Genomic DNA, 19,166 nt, shown 5'->3' with positions numbered 1-19,166 from the left:
CACATAGCCTGTCTTCTCTTGAGAGCCATGTCTGCCTACGGCGGCCTTTCTCAATAGCAAGGCTATGCTCGCTGAGTCTGTACATAGTCAAAGCTTTCCTTAAGTTTGGGTCAGTCACAGTAGTCAGGTATTCTGCCACTGTTTACTCTCTGTTAAGGGCCAAATAGCATTCTAGTTTGCTCTGTTTTTTGGTAAATTCTTCCAATGTGTTAAGTAATTATCTTTTAGTTTTCTCATGATTTGGTTGAGTCTAATTGTGTTGCTGTCTCTCAACTCAACAAAGCCAAGGAACTGAGCCCAGTGCTGTCTCAACTCCAAGTCATCGTGGGTGGGAGTGGAACTGAGCCCAATGCTGTCTCAACTCCAAGTCATCGCGGGTGGGAGTGGATATTTCACCTATATTTTTGGTGTCCCCCACTTTGGTTCTGAAATCACCATCACGGACTAATTAGCTTGTAAAATATGCAGCTATGACATAGGGGTGAAATCCAATGTTTTCTGGCTATATGGATTCCACCCCTATCTCAAAACTGAATGGTTTTGACCGTTTGGATGTTTTCACCAAGTGCTCTTCTCGTCACTTTGGCCATGCAGTGCACCTCGCAAAATAACTGCTGTCCTCATTATGAAATTACCACATTTACCGTGTATATATACAGATGACCATATACACTGATTGGTTAAAGCAAAATGACCAAAACTATTGCTGATGGTGACCTGAACAATCAAAATCAAATCTATTGTGAGCCCCGTTCAGCAGGTGCTGCCAGATGAGAGGTGTGTCTCCGGTAGCAGACTTTAATTCCGGTAAAACACCATTAAACACAGAGCACCAACCCCCCACCCCCTTCCCCCTCTACTCATCACCAACCCCCCACCCCCTTCCTCCTCTACTCATCACCAGCCTCCCTGACCCCCCCCCTCTACTCATCACCAGCCTCCCTGACCCCCCCTCTACTCATCACCAGCCTCCCTGACCCCCCCCTCTACTCATCACCAGCCTCCCTGACCCCCCCTCTACTCATCACCAGCCTCCCTGACCCCCCCTCTACTCATCACCAGCCTCCCTGACCCCCCCCTCTACTCATCATCAGCCTCCTTGACCCCCCCCTTTACTCATCACCAGCCTCCCTGACCCCCCCTCTACTCATCACCAGCCTCCCTGACCCCCCCCTCTACTCATCACCAGCCTCCCTGACCCCCCCCCCTCTACTCATCACCAGCCTCCCTGACCCCCCCACCCCCCCCCCCTCTCTACTCATCACCAGCCTCCCTGACCCCCCGTCTATTCATCACCAGCCTCCCTGACCCCCCGTCTACTCATCACACCAGCCTCCCTGACCCCCCCCCCCCTCTACTCATCACCAGCCTCCCTGACCCCCCGTCTACTCATCACCAGCCTCCCTGACCCCACCCCCTCTACTCATCACCAGCCTCCCCGACCCCCCGTCTACTCATCACCAGCCTCCCTGACCCCCCCGTCTACTCATCACCAGCCTCCCTGACCCCCCCGTCTACTCATCACCAGCCTCCCTGACCCCCCCCCCCTCAACTCATCACCAGCCTCCCTGACCCCCCCCCTCTACTCATCACCAGCCTCCCTGACCCCCCGTCTACTCATCACCAGCCTCCCTGACCCCCCCTCTACTCATCACCAGCCTCCCGACCCCCGTCTCCTCTCCCATCCTCTCCCATCCTCAGCACCACCATACAACATTCATCCATCCATCCTTCCTTCCCTACCCCGCCGGTGTTTCTCTCTCTGCTCCTCTTCAATCTGTTCCTGAACCACGCCACATTTGCTCGCTTAAAACCCTCTGCCTTGTCTCACAGTTTACACACACACACACACACACACACACACAGATCTGAGCCTGTCACAACCTGCAGTAACGATCAAAACCCGTTTTGAGAATCTCTCCCTCCCACTCACTCAAAGAGCAAAAGCACCACTAAACATGCACATGGTGCCAGTTCCACTTTACCTAATGCATATGCATAAAACCTCCGGGACGCAGCGACATGATATCGCCAGCGATACAGTCCTTCACCACACACATATTATACATCTCTCATTTTCAGGAGGGGAGATTTTTGTTCTTCTTTTCTCTTTTCGCAGATTAAACAAAGAAAGGGTGAAATAGACAGAGGACCTGTTGTCTGCTGATAGCACAGGCGGCTGGTGACACCTTCATTTGGGGAGGACGGGCTCTTAGTAATGGCTGGAATGGAACAGTATTGACACATCAAAAGCATTGGTTCCTTGTGTTTGATACCATTCCATTCACTTCATTCCAGTCATTATTATGAGCCGTCCCTCCCCTCACCAGCCTCCTGTGGCTGGTAGAGTCACAGTATGGCACTAGATGCCTAACAGGAAGTAGAATGCCTGGATCTGGATGTGATAGGCCTGCTGTGTTTTAAATCCTAACTGTAAAATCTAATCTTGAATAAACTAATAGCAGGCATGTTATTAGACCTACTTCTAAATATCTTTCCTATATTTTAATACAATCATGAAAAGAGATAATGAACTGAAATTAGGCTAAATAGTGAAAAACAGACAGAGGAAATCATTATTACCACAACCGTCGTTATTGATTATGATATCTCATTAGAATAAAAAAATACATGAAATAAATGATGAAATCTTCTCTTTCTTTCCTTATTTTTGTGCACAACCCAATTATCCTTAAATTAGATATCAAACATCTTCTAAAAAAATATATGTTCCCCCTGGCCATTTCACAGTTAATATTGCACTGGCTTTGCATACACAGGAAGAACAACAGGACTATTTTTTTGCTTTAGAAAAAGCGGTTGTTTGCCCGTTTCGTCCCCGGTGTATGGATATGGATTGTCTGGGTGAGTCCATTCAATATATTGTGGACCCACAAACATCCTTGTGCATGAAGGAGATCGATGAGGATGATGTATGATACTGCTTCTGCACCGTAACAACCTCAATGTTACGAAACCCAAATCTCCACCAGCCTCGAGAGTTTCAGTCAATACTAACTCTCTCTCCACCATTCATCTAGCCTTTCCTACATGCCTATACTGTATGATTCAGGCCTTAGTCAATTTACACATTTGTAGTATTTATAATACTGTTACTGAAAATGCATTTTGTTCTTGAACTTTACTTGGAATCGACTATAGCCTAAATTGTACTCAACTTTATTTGCATGAACAGACTAACTTTTAATTCAAAGTATAGGTCTTGCGTAAATCTGAATGATAATTTGTGAGTTAACACACATGTAAAGGAATCCTCCCTGTGGCTGGAATATGGGTACTGCTACCTGCTGGCCTTGTGATTGGGTGAAAGGTTAGGGTGAATGGATCCTACCTGTGGCTGGAATATAGGTACTGCTACCTGCTGGCCTTGTGATTGGGTGAAAGGTTAGGGATCCTACCTGTGGCTGGAATATAGGTACTGCTACCTGCTGGCCTTGTGATTGGGTGAAAGGTTAGGGATCCTACCTGTGGCTGGAACGAGGGTACTGCTACCTGCTGGCCTTGTGATTGGGTGAAAGGTTAGGGTGAATGGATCCTACCTGTGGCTGGAATATAGGTACTGCTACCTGCTGGCCTTGTGATTGGGTGAAAGGTTAGGGATCCCACCTGTGGCTGGAATATAGGTACTGCTACCTGCTGGCCTTGTGATTGGGTGAAAGGTTAGGGTGAAGGGATCCTACCTGTGGCTGGAATATAGGTACAGCTGCCTGCTGGCCTTGTGATTGGGTGAAAGGTTAGGGTGAAGGGATCCTACCTGTGGCTGGAACGAGGGTACTGCTGCCTGCAGGCCTTGTGATTGGGTGAAAGGTTAGGGTGAAGGGATCCTACCTGTGGCTGGAATATAGGTACAGCTGCCTGCTGGCCTTGTGATTGGGTGAAAGGTTAGGGTGAAGGGATCCTACCTGTGGCTGGAATATAGGTACAGCTGCCTGCTGGCCTTGTGATTGGGTGAAAGGTTAGGGTGAAGGGATCCTACCTGTGGCTGGAACGAGGGTACTGCTGCCTGCAGGCCTTGTGATTGGGTGAAAGGTTAGGGTGAATGGATCCTAACTGTGGCTGGAATATAGGTACAGCTGCCTGCTGGCCTTGTGATTGGGTGAAAGGTTAGGGTGAATGGATCCTAACTGTGGCTGGAATATAGGTACTGCTACCTGCTGGCCTTGTGATTGGGTGAGAGTTAAGGGATCCTACCTGTGGCTGGAACGAGGGTACTGCTGCCTGCTGGCCTTGTGATTGGGAGTCCATGTCCATGGTGTCAGAAGATCAGTCACTAACACCTCTGAGGAAACACAAACATAACCTACAGTTAAAATTACAATATCAATTAAAATGAAATGTATTTACAAAGCCCTTCTTAGATCAGCTGATATCTCAAAGTGCTATACAGAAACCCAGCCTAAAACCCCAAACAGCAAGTAATGCAGGTGTAGAAGCACGGTGGCTAGGAAAAACTCCCTAGAAAGGCCAGAACATAGGAAGAAACCTAGAGAGGAACCAGGCCTCTCCAATAGTTAGAAATCACTCCGCCATTTCCTGGTTGCAAAAATTCTAATGGTTCAGACAATTTCAGTTTATGTGACAAAATAAGCTATGTATAGTGTAGAGAACAATTCTACCATTCTTCAACACTGTGAAACAGATTTTCACCAAAAATATGGTTTTTTCAGCTGTTTGAAGATGGTGTACAAAACCCAATGTAAAAACAAACAGAAACTAAACATAAGAACGGGAAGCATAGAAATACCACACATAGAACAGATATACCACTTATTTGACTTGCTTTCAATGGAGAACGACAGATCTATAACTCACATTACAACATGAATTTGAATCGGGTTGCCCAAAAAGCTACCTACTGCGCCTTTAACATTATAGTCACAAGCTTCAATCAAAGTTCTCCTTTCCCTCACAGCCAGGTAGAAACATACCAGGAAGTAGAACATCCTGTTACCTCAACGTTACCTCTAGAGAAGAACTCCTCACTCCGCCATCTAACAGTCCAAACACTCACAGACTAGAAACACCACACTGCCTGAGCATTACAGAGCCTGAGACTGTGTTGCTGACGTGACTGTTGCCTGGGTACTGTCTGCGTCTCTATGGACCTGAAAGCCTTTGTGTTAGAGAGAGAGAGAGCACACACAGTCTGACCTGCTCTTATATATCTCCCGCACAGCTCAGGTTACACTGGTTTTGGCAGAGATTCAATGTGGGATTGACAACAGAAGACCACACACATGCCATCCATTGAGTTCCACAATAACTGTATGGGAATGACGTGTAAAATCACCTTGTAGCAAGAGTGTACAGGTCCTTAATGTAGTCAAGACTGTTTGCCAATGATATTCAAAACGGTAATATCTAAAGTAGTGTGTACAGTGTACTAATTGCATGTTCGAGCTTGTTACAGTGTAATTACATACCACTGCGCATTCCACTGTTAGTTTCTACTGAATAGCCCCAGGTCTGTGTAATGCACTTTAAAGTGTTGCCAAGAAGAATATTTTTAAATTCATGTTTAAAAAAATATATATATATATATATTTTTTAAAACATGATGCAAAAATCCTTTTCACACATGCAACTTGCTGATGATTCCAGGGCCACCTCCCCATGTGTACCCAGAGGATGAGCACACTCACAGGACTGGAATCTAACTCAAACATGTACATATTCAGTCATGTATGCTGGCTAGTCGTCCTGGGCGGTATACTTGTATATACAGGGTATTTTTTGGAAATACCGACGGTATGACTTTCAAAATAAGAATTTGTTCTTAACTGACTTGCCTAGTAAAATAAAGGTAAAATAAATTAAAAAATTAGAAAATAATTAGAATTCAGTTGTAGCCAGTCACATGGTATGCCTGTTTACAAAGAGCACGTGGAGACAACGTGACATGACGAGCCACTGTTAAACAGCACAAGAGATGTGATCAACTTACACTTGAAATGCACTACTACTAACTGCCAGCTAAATATGTGCCAAATATATTTTCTCCGGCTCAAGGCTCCAGCTATGCATTTGGTTTGCTAACTTGCTAGCTATATGGGGCTAGCTTGAAAAATCAAGCTTCTTGGTTTACAGCAGAGATAATCAACCCCCCCCCCCTGGATAAAGTGTGGAAAGCATTTTGAGATGGTTGTATTACTTTACTTGGGGTGGCAGACAGCCTAGTGGTTAGAGCGTTGGGCCTGTAACCGAAAGGTTGCTAGATCGAATCCCCGAGCTGACAAGGTAAAAAAATCAGTCATTCTGAACTTGGCAGTTAACCCACTGTTCCTAGGCCGTCATTGTAAATAAGAAAAGTTGCTTTGGTGTGTCTAGATTGAACAGTTCAATAGTTACGGTTGGTGGGTTACTTTAAGCAAATGTAATTATATTTATAGTTATATACTGAACAGAAATATAAATGCAACATGCTGCTGGTCCCATGTTTCATGAGCTGAAATAAAAGATCCCAACCGCAGACCACGTGTACCCGGCTTCTTTCCCTGCGAGACAGCTGATCAAACTGAGGAGTATTTCTGTCTGTAATAAAGCCCTTTGCAGGAAACAAAAACTCATTCTGATTGGCTGGGCCTGCCTGGCTCCTAAGTGGATGAGCTGAGGCCCTCCTATGGCCCACCCAGTCATGTGAAATACATAGATTAGGGCCTGAAGCATTTATTTCAATTGACTGATTTCCTTTATATGACCTGTAACTTGAAATTGTTGCATGTTGCATTTTATATATTTTTGTTCAGTATAGTTGATAAAGGTTTAAAATAATTTTAAGTTAGGATAGCCTGAATGTTTTAAAGTTGGTCTTGTAGCTTAATTGGCTAAGGAGAAGGACCATTTTGTTAGGATAGGCTGAATGTTTTAAAGTTGGTCTTGTAGCTTAATTGGCTAAGGAGAAGGACCATTTTGAATATCTACCTCTATATCTCTATGCTTCTCTTTCAAACTCATGATCATTTATGCAAATGTTTTAAGTTTATAGTTCAAAAAGTATATATAGTATAACAAATCTTTTGACAAACAATCTAAGTAGGGTCAGTCTGAACATCTCAAAGTTCGTTTGGAGTTGATATCGTAAAATCGGTGAAAGAGGATGGATGTAGAATTCATCATATTTTTACCATTCTAGTCTATGGCCCTTGTTGCAATTTAAATGCATTGGTATCCCTAGCAACGGCTCCATTTGTGTTGCTCAATGACGAGACATGAGAGCGCTGTTAGCTGATATTAGCTTGCTACTTTTCCTCACTCTAAACTCTGACAAACTGCTGTAACTTTTGATTGGTAGGAGATCATTCAGATTTGAATAGCAGAGAAGTACACCACGATGTCATACACTATAAGTTTGCATCTAAAGTGCTGCGTAACTTGTCAAAATGTCAGCAGTTTGTAAAAAGTTGTTCAATTTGGACTCATCAGACCAAAGGACAGAGATCCACCCGTCTAATGTCCATTGCTCGTTTTTCTTGGCCCAAGAAAGTCTCTTCTACTTATTGGTGTCCTTTAGTAGTGGTTTATTTGCAGGAATTCAACCATGAAGACCTGATTCATGCAGTCTCCTCTGAACAGTTGATGTTGAGATGTGTCTGTTACTTGAACTCTGTAAAGGATTTATTTGGGCTGCAATTTCTGAGGCTGGTAACTCTAATGAACTTATCCTCTGCAGCAGAGGTAACTCTGGGTCTTCCTTTCCTGTGGCGGTCCTCATGAGAGCCAGTTTCATCATAGTGCTTGATGGTTTTTGCGACTGCACCTGAATAAACTTTAAAAGTTCTTGACATTTTAAGGACTGACTGACCTTAATGTCTTAAAGTAATGATGAATTGTCATTTCTCGTTGCTTATTTCAGCTGTTCTTGACAAAATATGGACTTGGTCTTTCACCAAATAGGGCTATTTTCCGTTTATCACCACTACCTTGTCACCACACAACTGATTGGCTCAAACAAATAGACGAAGGAAAGAAATTCCACAAATTAAATTAACAAAGCACACCTGTTAATTGAAATGCATTCCAGGTGACTACCTCATGATGCTGGTTGAGAGAATGCCAAGAGTGTGCAAAGCTGTCATCAAGGCAAAGGGTGGCTACTTTAAGGGAAGACAAAGTGACTCTATGCAGTAAATCAGTTGACGTGTGAGAAAAAGCAAATAGAGGATCCAGGTTCATGTTTTCTCCCCTCAGCCAGATGAGTGAGTGGCCTGCCTGGCCTGACTCTACACAGTAGATAGATACAGGCTTCAGCCAGATGAGTGAGTGGCCTGCCTGGCCTGACTCTACACAGTAGATAGAGGATCCAGGTTCATGTTTTCTCCCCTCAGCCAGATGAGTGAGTGGCCTGCCTGGCCTGACTCTACACAGTAGATAGATACAGGCTTCAGCCAGATGAGTGAGTGGCCTGCCTGGCCTGACTCTACACAGTAGATAGAGGATCCAGGTTCAAGTTTTCTCCCCTCAGCCAGATGAGTGAGTGGCCTGCCTGGCCTGACTCTACACAGTAGATAGAGGATCCAGGTTCATGATTTCTCCCCTCAGCCAGATGAGTGAGTGGCCTGCCTGGCCTGACTCTACACAGTAGATAGAGGATCCAGGTTCATGTTTTCTCCCCTCAGCCAGATGAGTGAGTGGCCTGCCTGGCCTGACTCTACACAGTAGATAGAGGATCCAGGTTCATGTTTTCTCCCCTCAGCCAGATGAGTGAGTGGCCTGCCTGGCCTGACTCTACACAGTAGATAGATACAGGCTTCACAATTAGGATGACTCTCACTATCTGTCAGCATCGGCTCCGTCACACGACCATGACACACACACACACACACACACAATCCCGACCCACAGACAGGGATACAATACGAACACTCCCTTGCACAAACACAATGTTTGATTCACACACACACACAAACGTGTGTTGGTGTGTATCCTTCCCTGCGAGACTCTGTCTGGTTGTCAGGACAGGAGACAGAGGGAGCTTGAGCATTCCCCCATGTAGCCAATTAAAATGCTGCGTTCGGGAGTTGCAGAGAGAGAAACACCGTCTCCGTGGCGATAGAATCCGGGTGATTTAGTAAAGGTTAATCAGGTTAATTAGCTATAAATCTGCCGACGTGTCGTTGAGTTGCAGTGTGGCACACGCCAGGGATGTTCGCCATCAACCACTATTGTTGTTGGTTTGGTTAGGCTTTAGTTTTCTGGTATTCCGGGATCATTTGCCTTCGAGTGCCGCGCTTTGAAGAACTTAAAAAGTGTTTGCACAACACAGTCTCTCCTGGGATTGTGTTGGGAGCCTTCTTTTCCCCTCTTCTGAAATGTACATTAAAAGCCTCTTTTCAAATAATTAATCAGCATTCAAATGCAAAAAAAAATAAAAAATCATTAGCAGAATTAAAAATACCCAAAGCTGGCGAGGGAGACTAAAATATCATCAGTTCAGTTCAACGTCTGACTCCCATACAACATGATCTGGGTTTATATATATGAATAAAGTCATCAAGGAATAAATTACACCCTGACAGCTCATCCTTTGTCAAATCCATGATGGAAATCCTACATATTCTATCACAAAATAGCCTATATTCATAAAACAAACAGCTGGCTAAGTGACGTAGCCTGGCACACAAAGAAATAACTCACTTAAAAATGTATGGACATAACTGCAAAGGTTGTGTCTTGAAGATGTTTTTTCTCTAGCTGGACCACTTGCTGTGGTCCATAAGCCAGTGAGGATACAGTGAGTGCCTGCTGTGCTCCAGCCTGACATTTGGCTGGGCTGGAGTGTTGTTTGGGCCATGAGTTACCCTCACTAGTGGTTATTAACAGTCCAGTCTCCTTTCCTGCTGAGGTTTCAGATGGGGGCTGACGCTAACACCCCTCTCTTCTCACTGATCCAGCTCCGTGTCAAAATACCCACGAGGCATCTGGGTTCTACATCTCTCCATCCCACACTCTCGTTAACAGGATCAGTTAAGACTGCCAGTTTACATCAGAGCAGGGGAGATGCACTAACGAGGAAAGAACAATTAACGGCCAGCACTCACTCATTCTGGAGGCGCAAACGATGTACGCAATGTATCACTCAAACGTAACACACAGTCCAATTCAGTCAAAATCAGTTTCTGGGGCAACAAAATAAAGCAACGATCTTTAAAAATATATATATATTCTGGCAAAGAAAAGATAGAAGATAAAAGATAGATACTGTTATCTTGTTATTAAGGTCTAGATACTGTTACCCATCCAAACCCTGTCACCTACACCCCTACCCCCTCCACTCTCCCTCATCCCCCAGCCTCTCTCCTCATTAGCCTGATGAGCTGGTTCAGAGTGACGGAGCGCAGCGGCGGGAGAGAAAAGGCTGTAGCTTCACTTTCACCAACACTTCCTCCTCTCTCCATTATTCATGTAACAGAGAAAGAAAACAAAGAGAGAGACAGAGAGAGAGAGAGAGTCAGAGACAGAGAGAGAGAAGAAGAGAGAGAGATAGAGAGAGAGGAAGAGAGAGAGAGAGAGAGAGAGAGAGAGGAAGAGAGAGGAAGAGAGAAAGAGACAGCGAGAGAGGAAGAGAGAGGAAGAGAGAAAGAGAGAGCGAGAGAGAGGAAGAGAGAGAGGAAGAGAAAGAGGAGGAAGAGAGAGAGAGACAGAGGAAGAGAGAGAGAGAGAGGAAGAGAGAGCGAGAGAGAGGAAGAGAGAGAGAGAGAGAAAGGAAGAGAGAGAAAGAGAGAGAGAGAGGGGAAGAGAGAGAGGAAGAGAGCGAAAGAGAGAGAGAGAGAGAGGAAGAGAGAGGAAGAGGAAGATAGATATATGGAGATAGAGAGCAAGCGAGAGGAACAGAGAAAGAGAGGAAGAGAGAGAGAGAAGAACAGAGAGAGAGAAGAACAGAGAAAGATACATGAATCCGTTATAGAACCCATTGCCCTTTATGGTTATGATAATGTATGCAGAGCAGAATTAGGGCGAATCCCACTAATTATCAAAATCCAGAAAAGAGCCGTTCAATTCCACAACCATCCTAAAAGGAAGCGATTCCCAAATCTTCCATAACAAAGTCATCACCTACAGAGAGATTAACCTGGAGAAGAGTCCCCTAAGAAAGCTGGTCCTGGGGCTCTGTTGACAAACAGACCCCACAGATCCCCAGGACAGCAGCACAATTAGACCCAACCAAATCATGAGAAAACAAAAAGATTATTCTTTCCAATGTGTCAAGGAATTAACAAAAAAAACAGAGCCAACTAGAATGTTATTTGACCCTAAACAAAGAGTACACAGTGGCAGAATACCTGACCACTGTGACTGACCCTAAACAGTGAGTACACAGTGGCAGAATACCTGACCACTGTGACTGACCCTAAACAATGAGTACACAGTGGCAGAATACCTGACCACTGTGACTGACCCTAAACAGTGAGTACACAGTGGCAGAATACCTGACCACTGTGACTGACCCTAAACAGTGAGTACACAGTGGCAGAATACCTGACCACTGTGACTGACCCTAAACAGTGAGTACACAGTGGCAGAATACCTGACCACTGTGACTGACCCTAAACAGTGAGTACACAGTGGCAGAATACCTGACCACTGTGACTGACCCTAAACAGTGAGTACACAGTGGCAGAATACCTAACCACTGTGACTGACCCTAAACAGTGAGTACACAGTGGCAGAATACCTGACCACTGTGACTGACCCTAAACAGTGAGTACACAGTGGCAGAATACCTGACCACTGTGACTGACCCTAAACAGTGAGTACACAGTGGCAGAATACCTGACCACTGTGACTGACCCTAAACAGTGAGTACACAGTGGCAGAATACCTGACCACTGTGACTGACCCTAAACAGTGAGTACACAGTGGCAGAATACCTGACCACTGTGACTGACCCTAAACAGTGAGTACACAGTGGCAGAATACCTAACCACTGTGACTGACCCTAAACAGTGAGTACACAGTGGCAGAATACCTGACCACTGTGACTGACCCTAAACAGTGAGTACACAGTGGCAGAATACCTGACCACTGTGACTGACCCTAAACAAAGAGTACACAGTGGCAGAATACCTGACCACTGTGACTGACCCTAAACAGTGAGTACACAGTGGCAGAATACCTGACCACTGTGACTGACCCTAAACAGTGAGTACACAGTGGCAGAATACCTGACCACTGTGACTGACCCTAAACAGTGAGTACACAGTGGCAGAATACCTGACCACTGTGACTGACCCTAAACAGTGAGTACACAGTGGCAGAATACCTGACCACTGTGACTGACCCTAAACAAAGAGTACACAGTGGCAGAATACCTGACCACTGTGACTGACCCTAAACAGTGAGTACACAGTGGCAGAATACCTGACCACTGTGACTGACCCTAAACAGTGAGTACACAGTGGCAGAATACCTGACCACTGTGACTGACCCTAAACAAAGAGTACACAGTGGCAGAATACCTGACCATTGTGACTGACCCTAAACAGTGAGTACACAGTGGCAGAATACCTGACCATTGTGACTGACCCTAAACAGTGAGTACACAGTGGCAGAATACCTGACCATTGTGACTGACCCTAAACAGTGAGTACACAGTGGCAGAATACCTGACCACTGTGACTGACCCTAAACAGTGAGTACACAGTGGCAGAATACCTGACCATTGTGACTGACCCTAAACAGTGAGTACACAGTGGCAGAATACCTGACCACTGTGACTGACCCTAAACAGTGAGTACACAGTGGCAGAATACCTAACCACTGTGACTGACCCTAAACAGTGAGTACACAGTGGCAGAATACCTAACCACTGTGACTGACCCTAAACAAACAGTACACAGTGGCAGAATACCTAACCACTGTAACTGACCCTAAACAGTGAGTACACAGTGGCAGAATACCTGACCACTGTGACTGACCCTAAACAGTGAGTACACAGTGGCAGAATACCTGACCACTGTGACTGACCCTAAACAAAGAGTACACAGTGGCAGAATACCTGACCATTGTGACTGACCCTAAACAGTGAGTACACAGTGGCAGAATACCTGACCATTTTGACTGACCCTAAACAGTGAGTACACAGTGGCAGAATACCTGACCATTGTGACTGACCCTAAACAGTGAGTACACAGTGGCAGAATACCTGACCACTGTGACTGACCCTAAACAGTGAGTACACAGTGGCAGAATACCTGACCATTGTGACTGACCCTAAACAGTGAGTACACAGTGGCAGAATACCTGACCATTGTGACTGACCCTAAACAGTGAGTACACAGTGGCAGAATACCTGACCACTGTGACTGACCCTAAACAGTGAGTACACAGTGGCAGAATACCTAACCACTGTGACTGACCCTAAACAGTGAGTACACAGTGGCAGAATACCTAACCACTGTGACTGACCCTAAACAAACAGTACACAGTGGCAGAATACCTAACCACTGTAACTGACCCTAAACAGTGAGTACACAGTGGCAGAATACCTGACCACTGTGACTGACCCTAAACAGTGAGTACACAGTGGCAGAATACCTGACCACTGTGACTGACCCTAAACAGTGAGTACACAGTGGCAGAATACCTAACCACTGTGACTGACCCTAAACAGTGAGTACACAGTGGCAGAATACCTAACCACTGTGACTGACCCTAAACAGTGAGTACACAGTGGCAGAATACCTAACCACTGTGACTGACCCTAAACAGTGAGTATACAGTGGCAGAATACCTAACCACTGTGACTGACCCTAAACAGTGAGTACACAGTTGCAGAATACCTGACCACTGTGACTGACCCTAAACAAAGAGTACACAGTGGCAGAATACCTGACCACTGTGACTGACCCTAAACAGTGAGTACACAGTGGCAGAATACCTGACCATTGTGACTGACCCTAAACAGAGAGTACACAGTGGCAGAATACCTGACCACTGTGACTGACCCTAAACAGTGAGTACACAGTGGCAGAATACCTGACCATTGTGACTGACCCTAAACAGAGAGTACACAGTGGCAGAATACCTAACCACTGTGACTGACCCTAAACAGTGAGTACACAGTGGCAGAATACCTAACCACTGTGACTGACCCTAAACAGAGAGTACACAGTGGCAGAATACCTGACCATTGTGACTGACCCTAAACAGTGAGTACACAGTGGCAGAATACCTAACCACTGTGACTGACCCTAAACAGAGAGTACACATTGGCAGAATGCCTGACCACTGTGACTGACCCTAAACAGTGAGTACACAGTGGCAGAATACCTGACCACTGTGACTGACCCAAACTTACGGAAAGCTATGACTATGTACAGACTCAGTGAGCATAGCATTGCTATTGAGAAAGGTCGCAGTCGGCAGACCGGGTTCTCAAGAGAAGACAGGCTATGTGCACACTACCCACAAAATGACCATAGAGACACATATTTCCTTCAGATTACACAAACAAACCCGATATACATCGTTACAACACTGTATATACAGTTGAAGTCGGAAGTTTACATTCACTTAGGTTGGAGTCATTAAAACTCGTTTTTCAACCACTCCACAAATTTCTACAAACGATAGTTTTGGAAAGTCCATGGGATTGAGGTCAGGGATTTGGGATGGTCATTCCAATACCTTGACTTTGTTTTCCTTAAGCCATTTTGCCACAACTTTAGAAGTTTGCTTGGGGTCATTGTCCAATTGGAAGACCCATTTGCGCCAAGCTTGAACTTCCTGACTGATGTCTTGAGATGTTGCTTCAATATATCCACATCATTTTCCTTTTTCATGATGCTATCTATTTTGTGAAGTGCACCAGTCCCTCCTGCAGAAAAGCACCCCCACAACATGATGCTGACACCCCCGTGCTTCACGGTTGGGATGGTGTTCTTCGGCTTGCAAGCCTCCCCATTTTTCCTCTAAACATAACGATGGTCATTATGGCCAAACAGTTCTATTTGTGTTTCATCAGACCAGAGGACATTTCTCCAAAAAGTACAATCTTTGTCCCCGTGTAGAGTTGCAAACTGTAGTCTGGCTTTTGTAGTGGTAGTTGTAATAATGATGTAATGGTAGTTGTAGTATTGATGATGGTCGAGAGAAAGAGACAGAGACAGAGACAGAGACAGAGAGAGAGAGAGAGAGAGAGAGAGAGAGAAACAGAGAGAAACAGAGAGAGGAACAGAGAGAGGAACAGAGAGAGAGGAACAGAGAGAGGAACAGAGAGAGGAACAGAGAGAGAGGAACAGAGAGAGGAACAGAGAGAGGAACAGAGAGAGAAACAGAGAGAGACAGAGAGAGAGAGAGAGAGAGAGAGAGAGAGAGAGAGAGAGAGAGAGAGAGAGAGAGAGAGAGAGAGGAACAGAGAGAGAGAGAAACAGAGAGAGGGAGAAACAGAGAGAGGAACAGAGAGGGGAACAGAGAGGGGAACAGAGAGAGAGGAACAGAGAGAGAGACAGAGAGAGGAACAGAGAGAGAGGAACAGAGAGAGAGACAGAGAGAGACAGAGAGAGGAACAGCGAGAGAGACAGAGAGGAACAGCGAGAGAGACAGAGAGAGGAACAGCGAGAGAGACAGAGAGAGGAACAGAGAGAGAGACAGAGAGAGGAACAGAGAGAGAGACAGAGAGGAACAGAGAGAGAGACAGAGAGAGAGAGAGAGAGGAACAGAGAGAGAGGAACAGAGAGAGGAACAGAGAGAGAGAACGAGAGTGAGAGCGGAACAGAGAGAGAGAAACAGAGGAAGAGATAGATAGAGCGAGAGAAATAGCAATTGAGAGAAAGAGAAAGAAAGAGAGAAAGGTATAGAGGGATAGACACACATAAAGAGAGGGAGTACAGAGAGAGAGAGATGTGACTGTAGCAGTGCTCTGGGTACATGATCTGTGTGAATCAAAGGCCCCTTTGAGCAGCAGAAGACAGTGGAAGTGGTGTCCATGATTACAAGAAGCAAGGAAACCTTTGAATTTGTCTTGATGAAAGCCATAGGCCCAGGCCTCATCTGATCTGATGATGGCTCTGCTCGGCTTGACTGAAGACACAGAGACTAATGATCGCAGTCTCAAGATATTAAAGAAGAGAAGCATATTTAACAGTCTCCCATTTATTTTAATCACTATTAAAATCATTACTCTGGACGGAAGTGTGTGTGTGTGTGTGTGTGTGTGTGTGTGTGTGTGCGTGCCACCACTAGCGGTCTTTGAGTTGGTATCTTAGGATCTAATGGGAAAAGAAATGGAGCAACCTCATTGTCTCTCTGGGTGGGTGAGGAGGCTTTGAAACTGGCTTCACAGAACAGTTAGCAACACAGTCAAACACTTTCCACTTTCAAAAGTTCCCAATCAGAATTCAACAACGGATGTTAATCAGATGTTAATCACACCTCTTCCAAATGAACCTCTTCTTGTGAACGGCTGTATTAGTAATTTAGAGCAATAGTGGACCTAAGTGATTCCAAAATATTAAATAGGCCTCAGGAGGAGTAAACACCCATTCAGGTGACTTGCCTTTATTCATGTTGTGCAATGCAGGTTTGATTTCACTGAGAGAGACTTGGGCTCTCGGTGAGGTGGCTTCCTTTGTTGAGAGAAGAAGATTTCTTAATTATGTCACAAAGGACTTCTTCCGGCATGGTGTGGATTTCCAATGAGAGAGAGGTATAAGAGAGGTATAGAATCTTTGATGTGATTCATTTGGGTTCTGATAGTAATTCCCCCTTTTCAGATTCAACAGTTGCTATATCAGCTAATTGATCACTGCTGCGTAGCTTGCTGACCAGTAAAACACTGGGACGGTGACCATGGAAATAATGGTTGAATCTAACTCTGCTCTGTCTGCTGATCAATAAATTCAGTTCTGACTTGACTTTGGAAAGAGTAATAGATTGCCCTCAGAAAGTATTCACACCCCTTGACCTTTTCCACGTGCTGCTGGGTCACTGATCTACCCATAATACCCAATAATATGAGTTAATACTTGACAAATAAGCTTGTTGACCAATCAGGACCGTAATCATTTAACGTGTTCATACATCTTTTTACGTAGTTATTGCACATTGATGGGCGTGACCCCCATATGGGGTTATACGTATGCTACGATGCTGGTAAAGTTGTCTCGCGCACCTACAGTGCTGTTCATAAAAAAAGCTAGCTAGCTCGCGGATCCAAACAGTGTTCTTCCTCAAAAACATAGTGGAATAACAATCTGTTTCAGTAGCTATAGTTAGCTAGCTAACTATACAGCTAGGTGTCACCTAAAATAACCCTAATTTATAAGACAGTTCTTATTGGATTAATGGTGGTCAGGTCCATCTATATGTGAAGCTAGCCACAATAAGGATGAGCCACAATAGTGGACTTTTAGGTTAGCCTTCAAAATAAAAGTATGTCATTGACAGTGATACAAATAGTAGAATTATGCCATAATTGAATAGATCAAGCTAAATGAGGTTGGAATGATATATAAAATCAACAAAAAACAATAATTAATTACATTTGACAGAAATCTGTTGAAATCACACTTGGATGTATTATACTATACTATTGTATTGGAGGCATACATATTTCACTGTACAGCCTTACCTATGGATTGTGGATCAATGACATAGTGGGGTATCAGTCTACTCAGTGACACCCAGAGAACATTAGCATCGTAGCTCTTATTGCAGGACTCTGAAACAACTGAATTGAGCCACATGTATTGTCAACCTCGGTGTATTGAACACTATCACTGAGGAAAAACAATACTGCGTGTTTGGAGTCTGATAACTCTGAAGAAAATATATTGGGTATTGATTAGACTGATACCCCCATTTCATTGATCCCCAATCATTAGGTAAAGCTGTACAGTGCAATATGAATGACAATACACACAATAGGCTGACTGGGGAGGTGATTTCACACAGTCACAGTCCCGCAATAAGAGCTACAGCGTGTATATATATATTTGCGTAAACTCTAAACAGTTGTGTTCTCTGGGTGTCACCGAGTAGACTGATACCCCCATTTCATTGCTCCACATTCCAACCTTGTTTAACATTATATTGTCTAAATATAGCATGTTTCCACCAATTGTAACCTTCTGTATCACTTTCAAAGAGTTACTTTTATTTTGAAGGAAAACCGCAAATTCCACTATAGTGCCTAATTGTGGCTAGCTTCACAACACATAATCCGGTGAGGTCGAGCCTCCATAGCCAGCTGAAGCTAGCTGGCTGCTTAAAACGTTAGCTTTGGGCAACAGGGTTAAGTAGCTGGCTAGCTATTTATTTTCACGATCTGAAGTTCAATTTCAATAGGTGAAAAACAAGGGGGCACCTAGCTAATAATTACTCACAAGGATTCCTAAATCATTACTAAGAAAAATTAAAATGACTGCAGTTTCTACCGGTCAATGTTTTCAGGCTGGTTGTATTGGTGCTAGCTAGGTATCAAGCTAAAGCGAACACATAATGCTTTATTAGCACACATCGTTCGTGGCCGGTGTTTGCAGACTTTTTTTGTCTGATAGTAGTGGTGGTGCTTGGCTTGTACATGCATATTCAGAACACACCTCATTCTATAATAGAACTGTGTCATTTGACTCGTCTAATAGTGTCATTTGACTCGTCTAATAGTGTCATTTGACTCGTCTAAGTGTCATTTGACTCGTCTAATAGTGTCATTTGACTCGCCCAATAGTGTCATTTGACTCGCCCAATAGTGTCATTTGACTCGCCCAATAGTGTCATTTGACTCGCCCAATAGTGTCATTTGACTCGCCCAATAGTGTCATTTGACTCGCCCAATAGTGTCATTTGACTCGCCCAATAGTGTCATTTGACTCGCCCAAGTGTCATTTGACTCGCCCAATAGTGTCATTTGACTCGCCTAGTAGTGTCATTTGACTCGCCTAATAGTGTCATTTGACTCGTCTAATAGTGTCATTTGACTCGTCTAACAGTGTCATTTGACTCGTCTAATAGTGTCATTTGACTCATCTAATAGTGTCATTTGACTCGTCTTATAGTGTCATTTGACTCGTCTAATAGTGTCATTTGACTCGTCTAATAGTGTGATTTGACTCGTCTAATAGTGTGATTTGACTCGTCTAATAGTGTCATTTGACTCGCCTAATAGTGTCATTTGACTCGCCTAATAGTGTCATTTGACTCGTCTA

The 19,166-nt window shown here is 44.4% G+C and overlaps 1 protein-coding gene across 1 annotated transcript in view; it reads right to left on the bottom strand.

Annotated features, from left to right (window-relative positions):
- Nucleotides 1-19,166, bottom strand: part of LOC109884518 (NIMA-related kinase 7) — a gene marked incomplete in the record, with an annotated part of 165,777 nt that overhangs the window by 120,868 nt on the left and 25,743 nt on the right. Inside the window, 1 exon segment of the mRNA XM_031785534.1 lies at nt 4,213-4,300. Within this exon segment, the coding sequence (XP_031641394.1) occupies nt 4,213-4,272 (60 nt within the window).

Source organism: Oncorhynchus kisutch, linkage group LG13 (assembly GCF_002021735.2).
Source record: "Oncorhynchus kisutch isolate 150728-3 linkage group LG13, Okis_V2, whole genome shotgun sequence".
In the NCBI taxonomy this organism is placed as follows: domain Eukaryota; kingdom Metazoa; phylum Chordata; class Actinopteri; order Salmoniformes; family Salmonidae; genus Oncorhynchus; species Oncorhynchus kisutch.
This window is presented reverse-complemented; position numbering and strand designations above follow the sequence as displayed.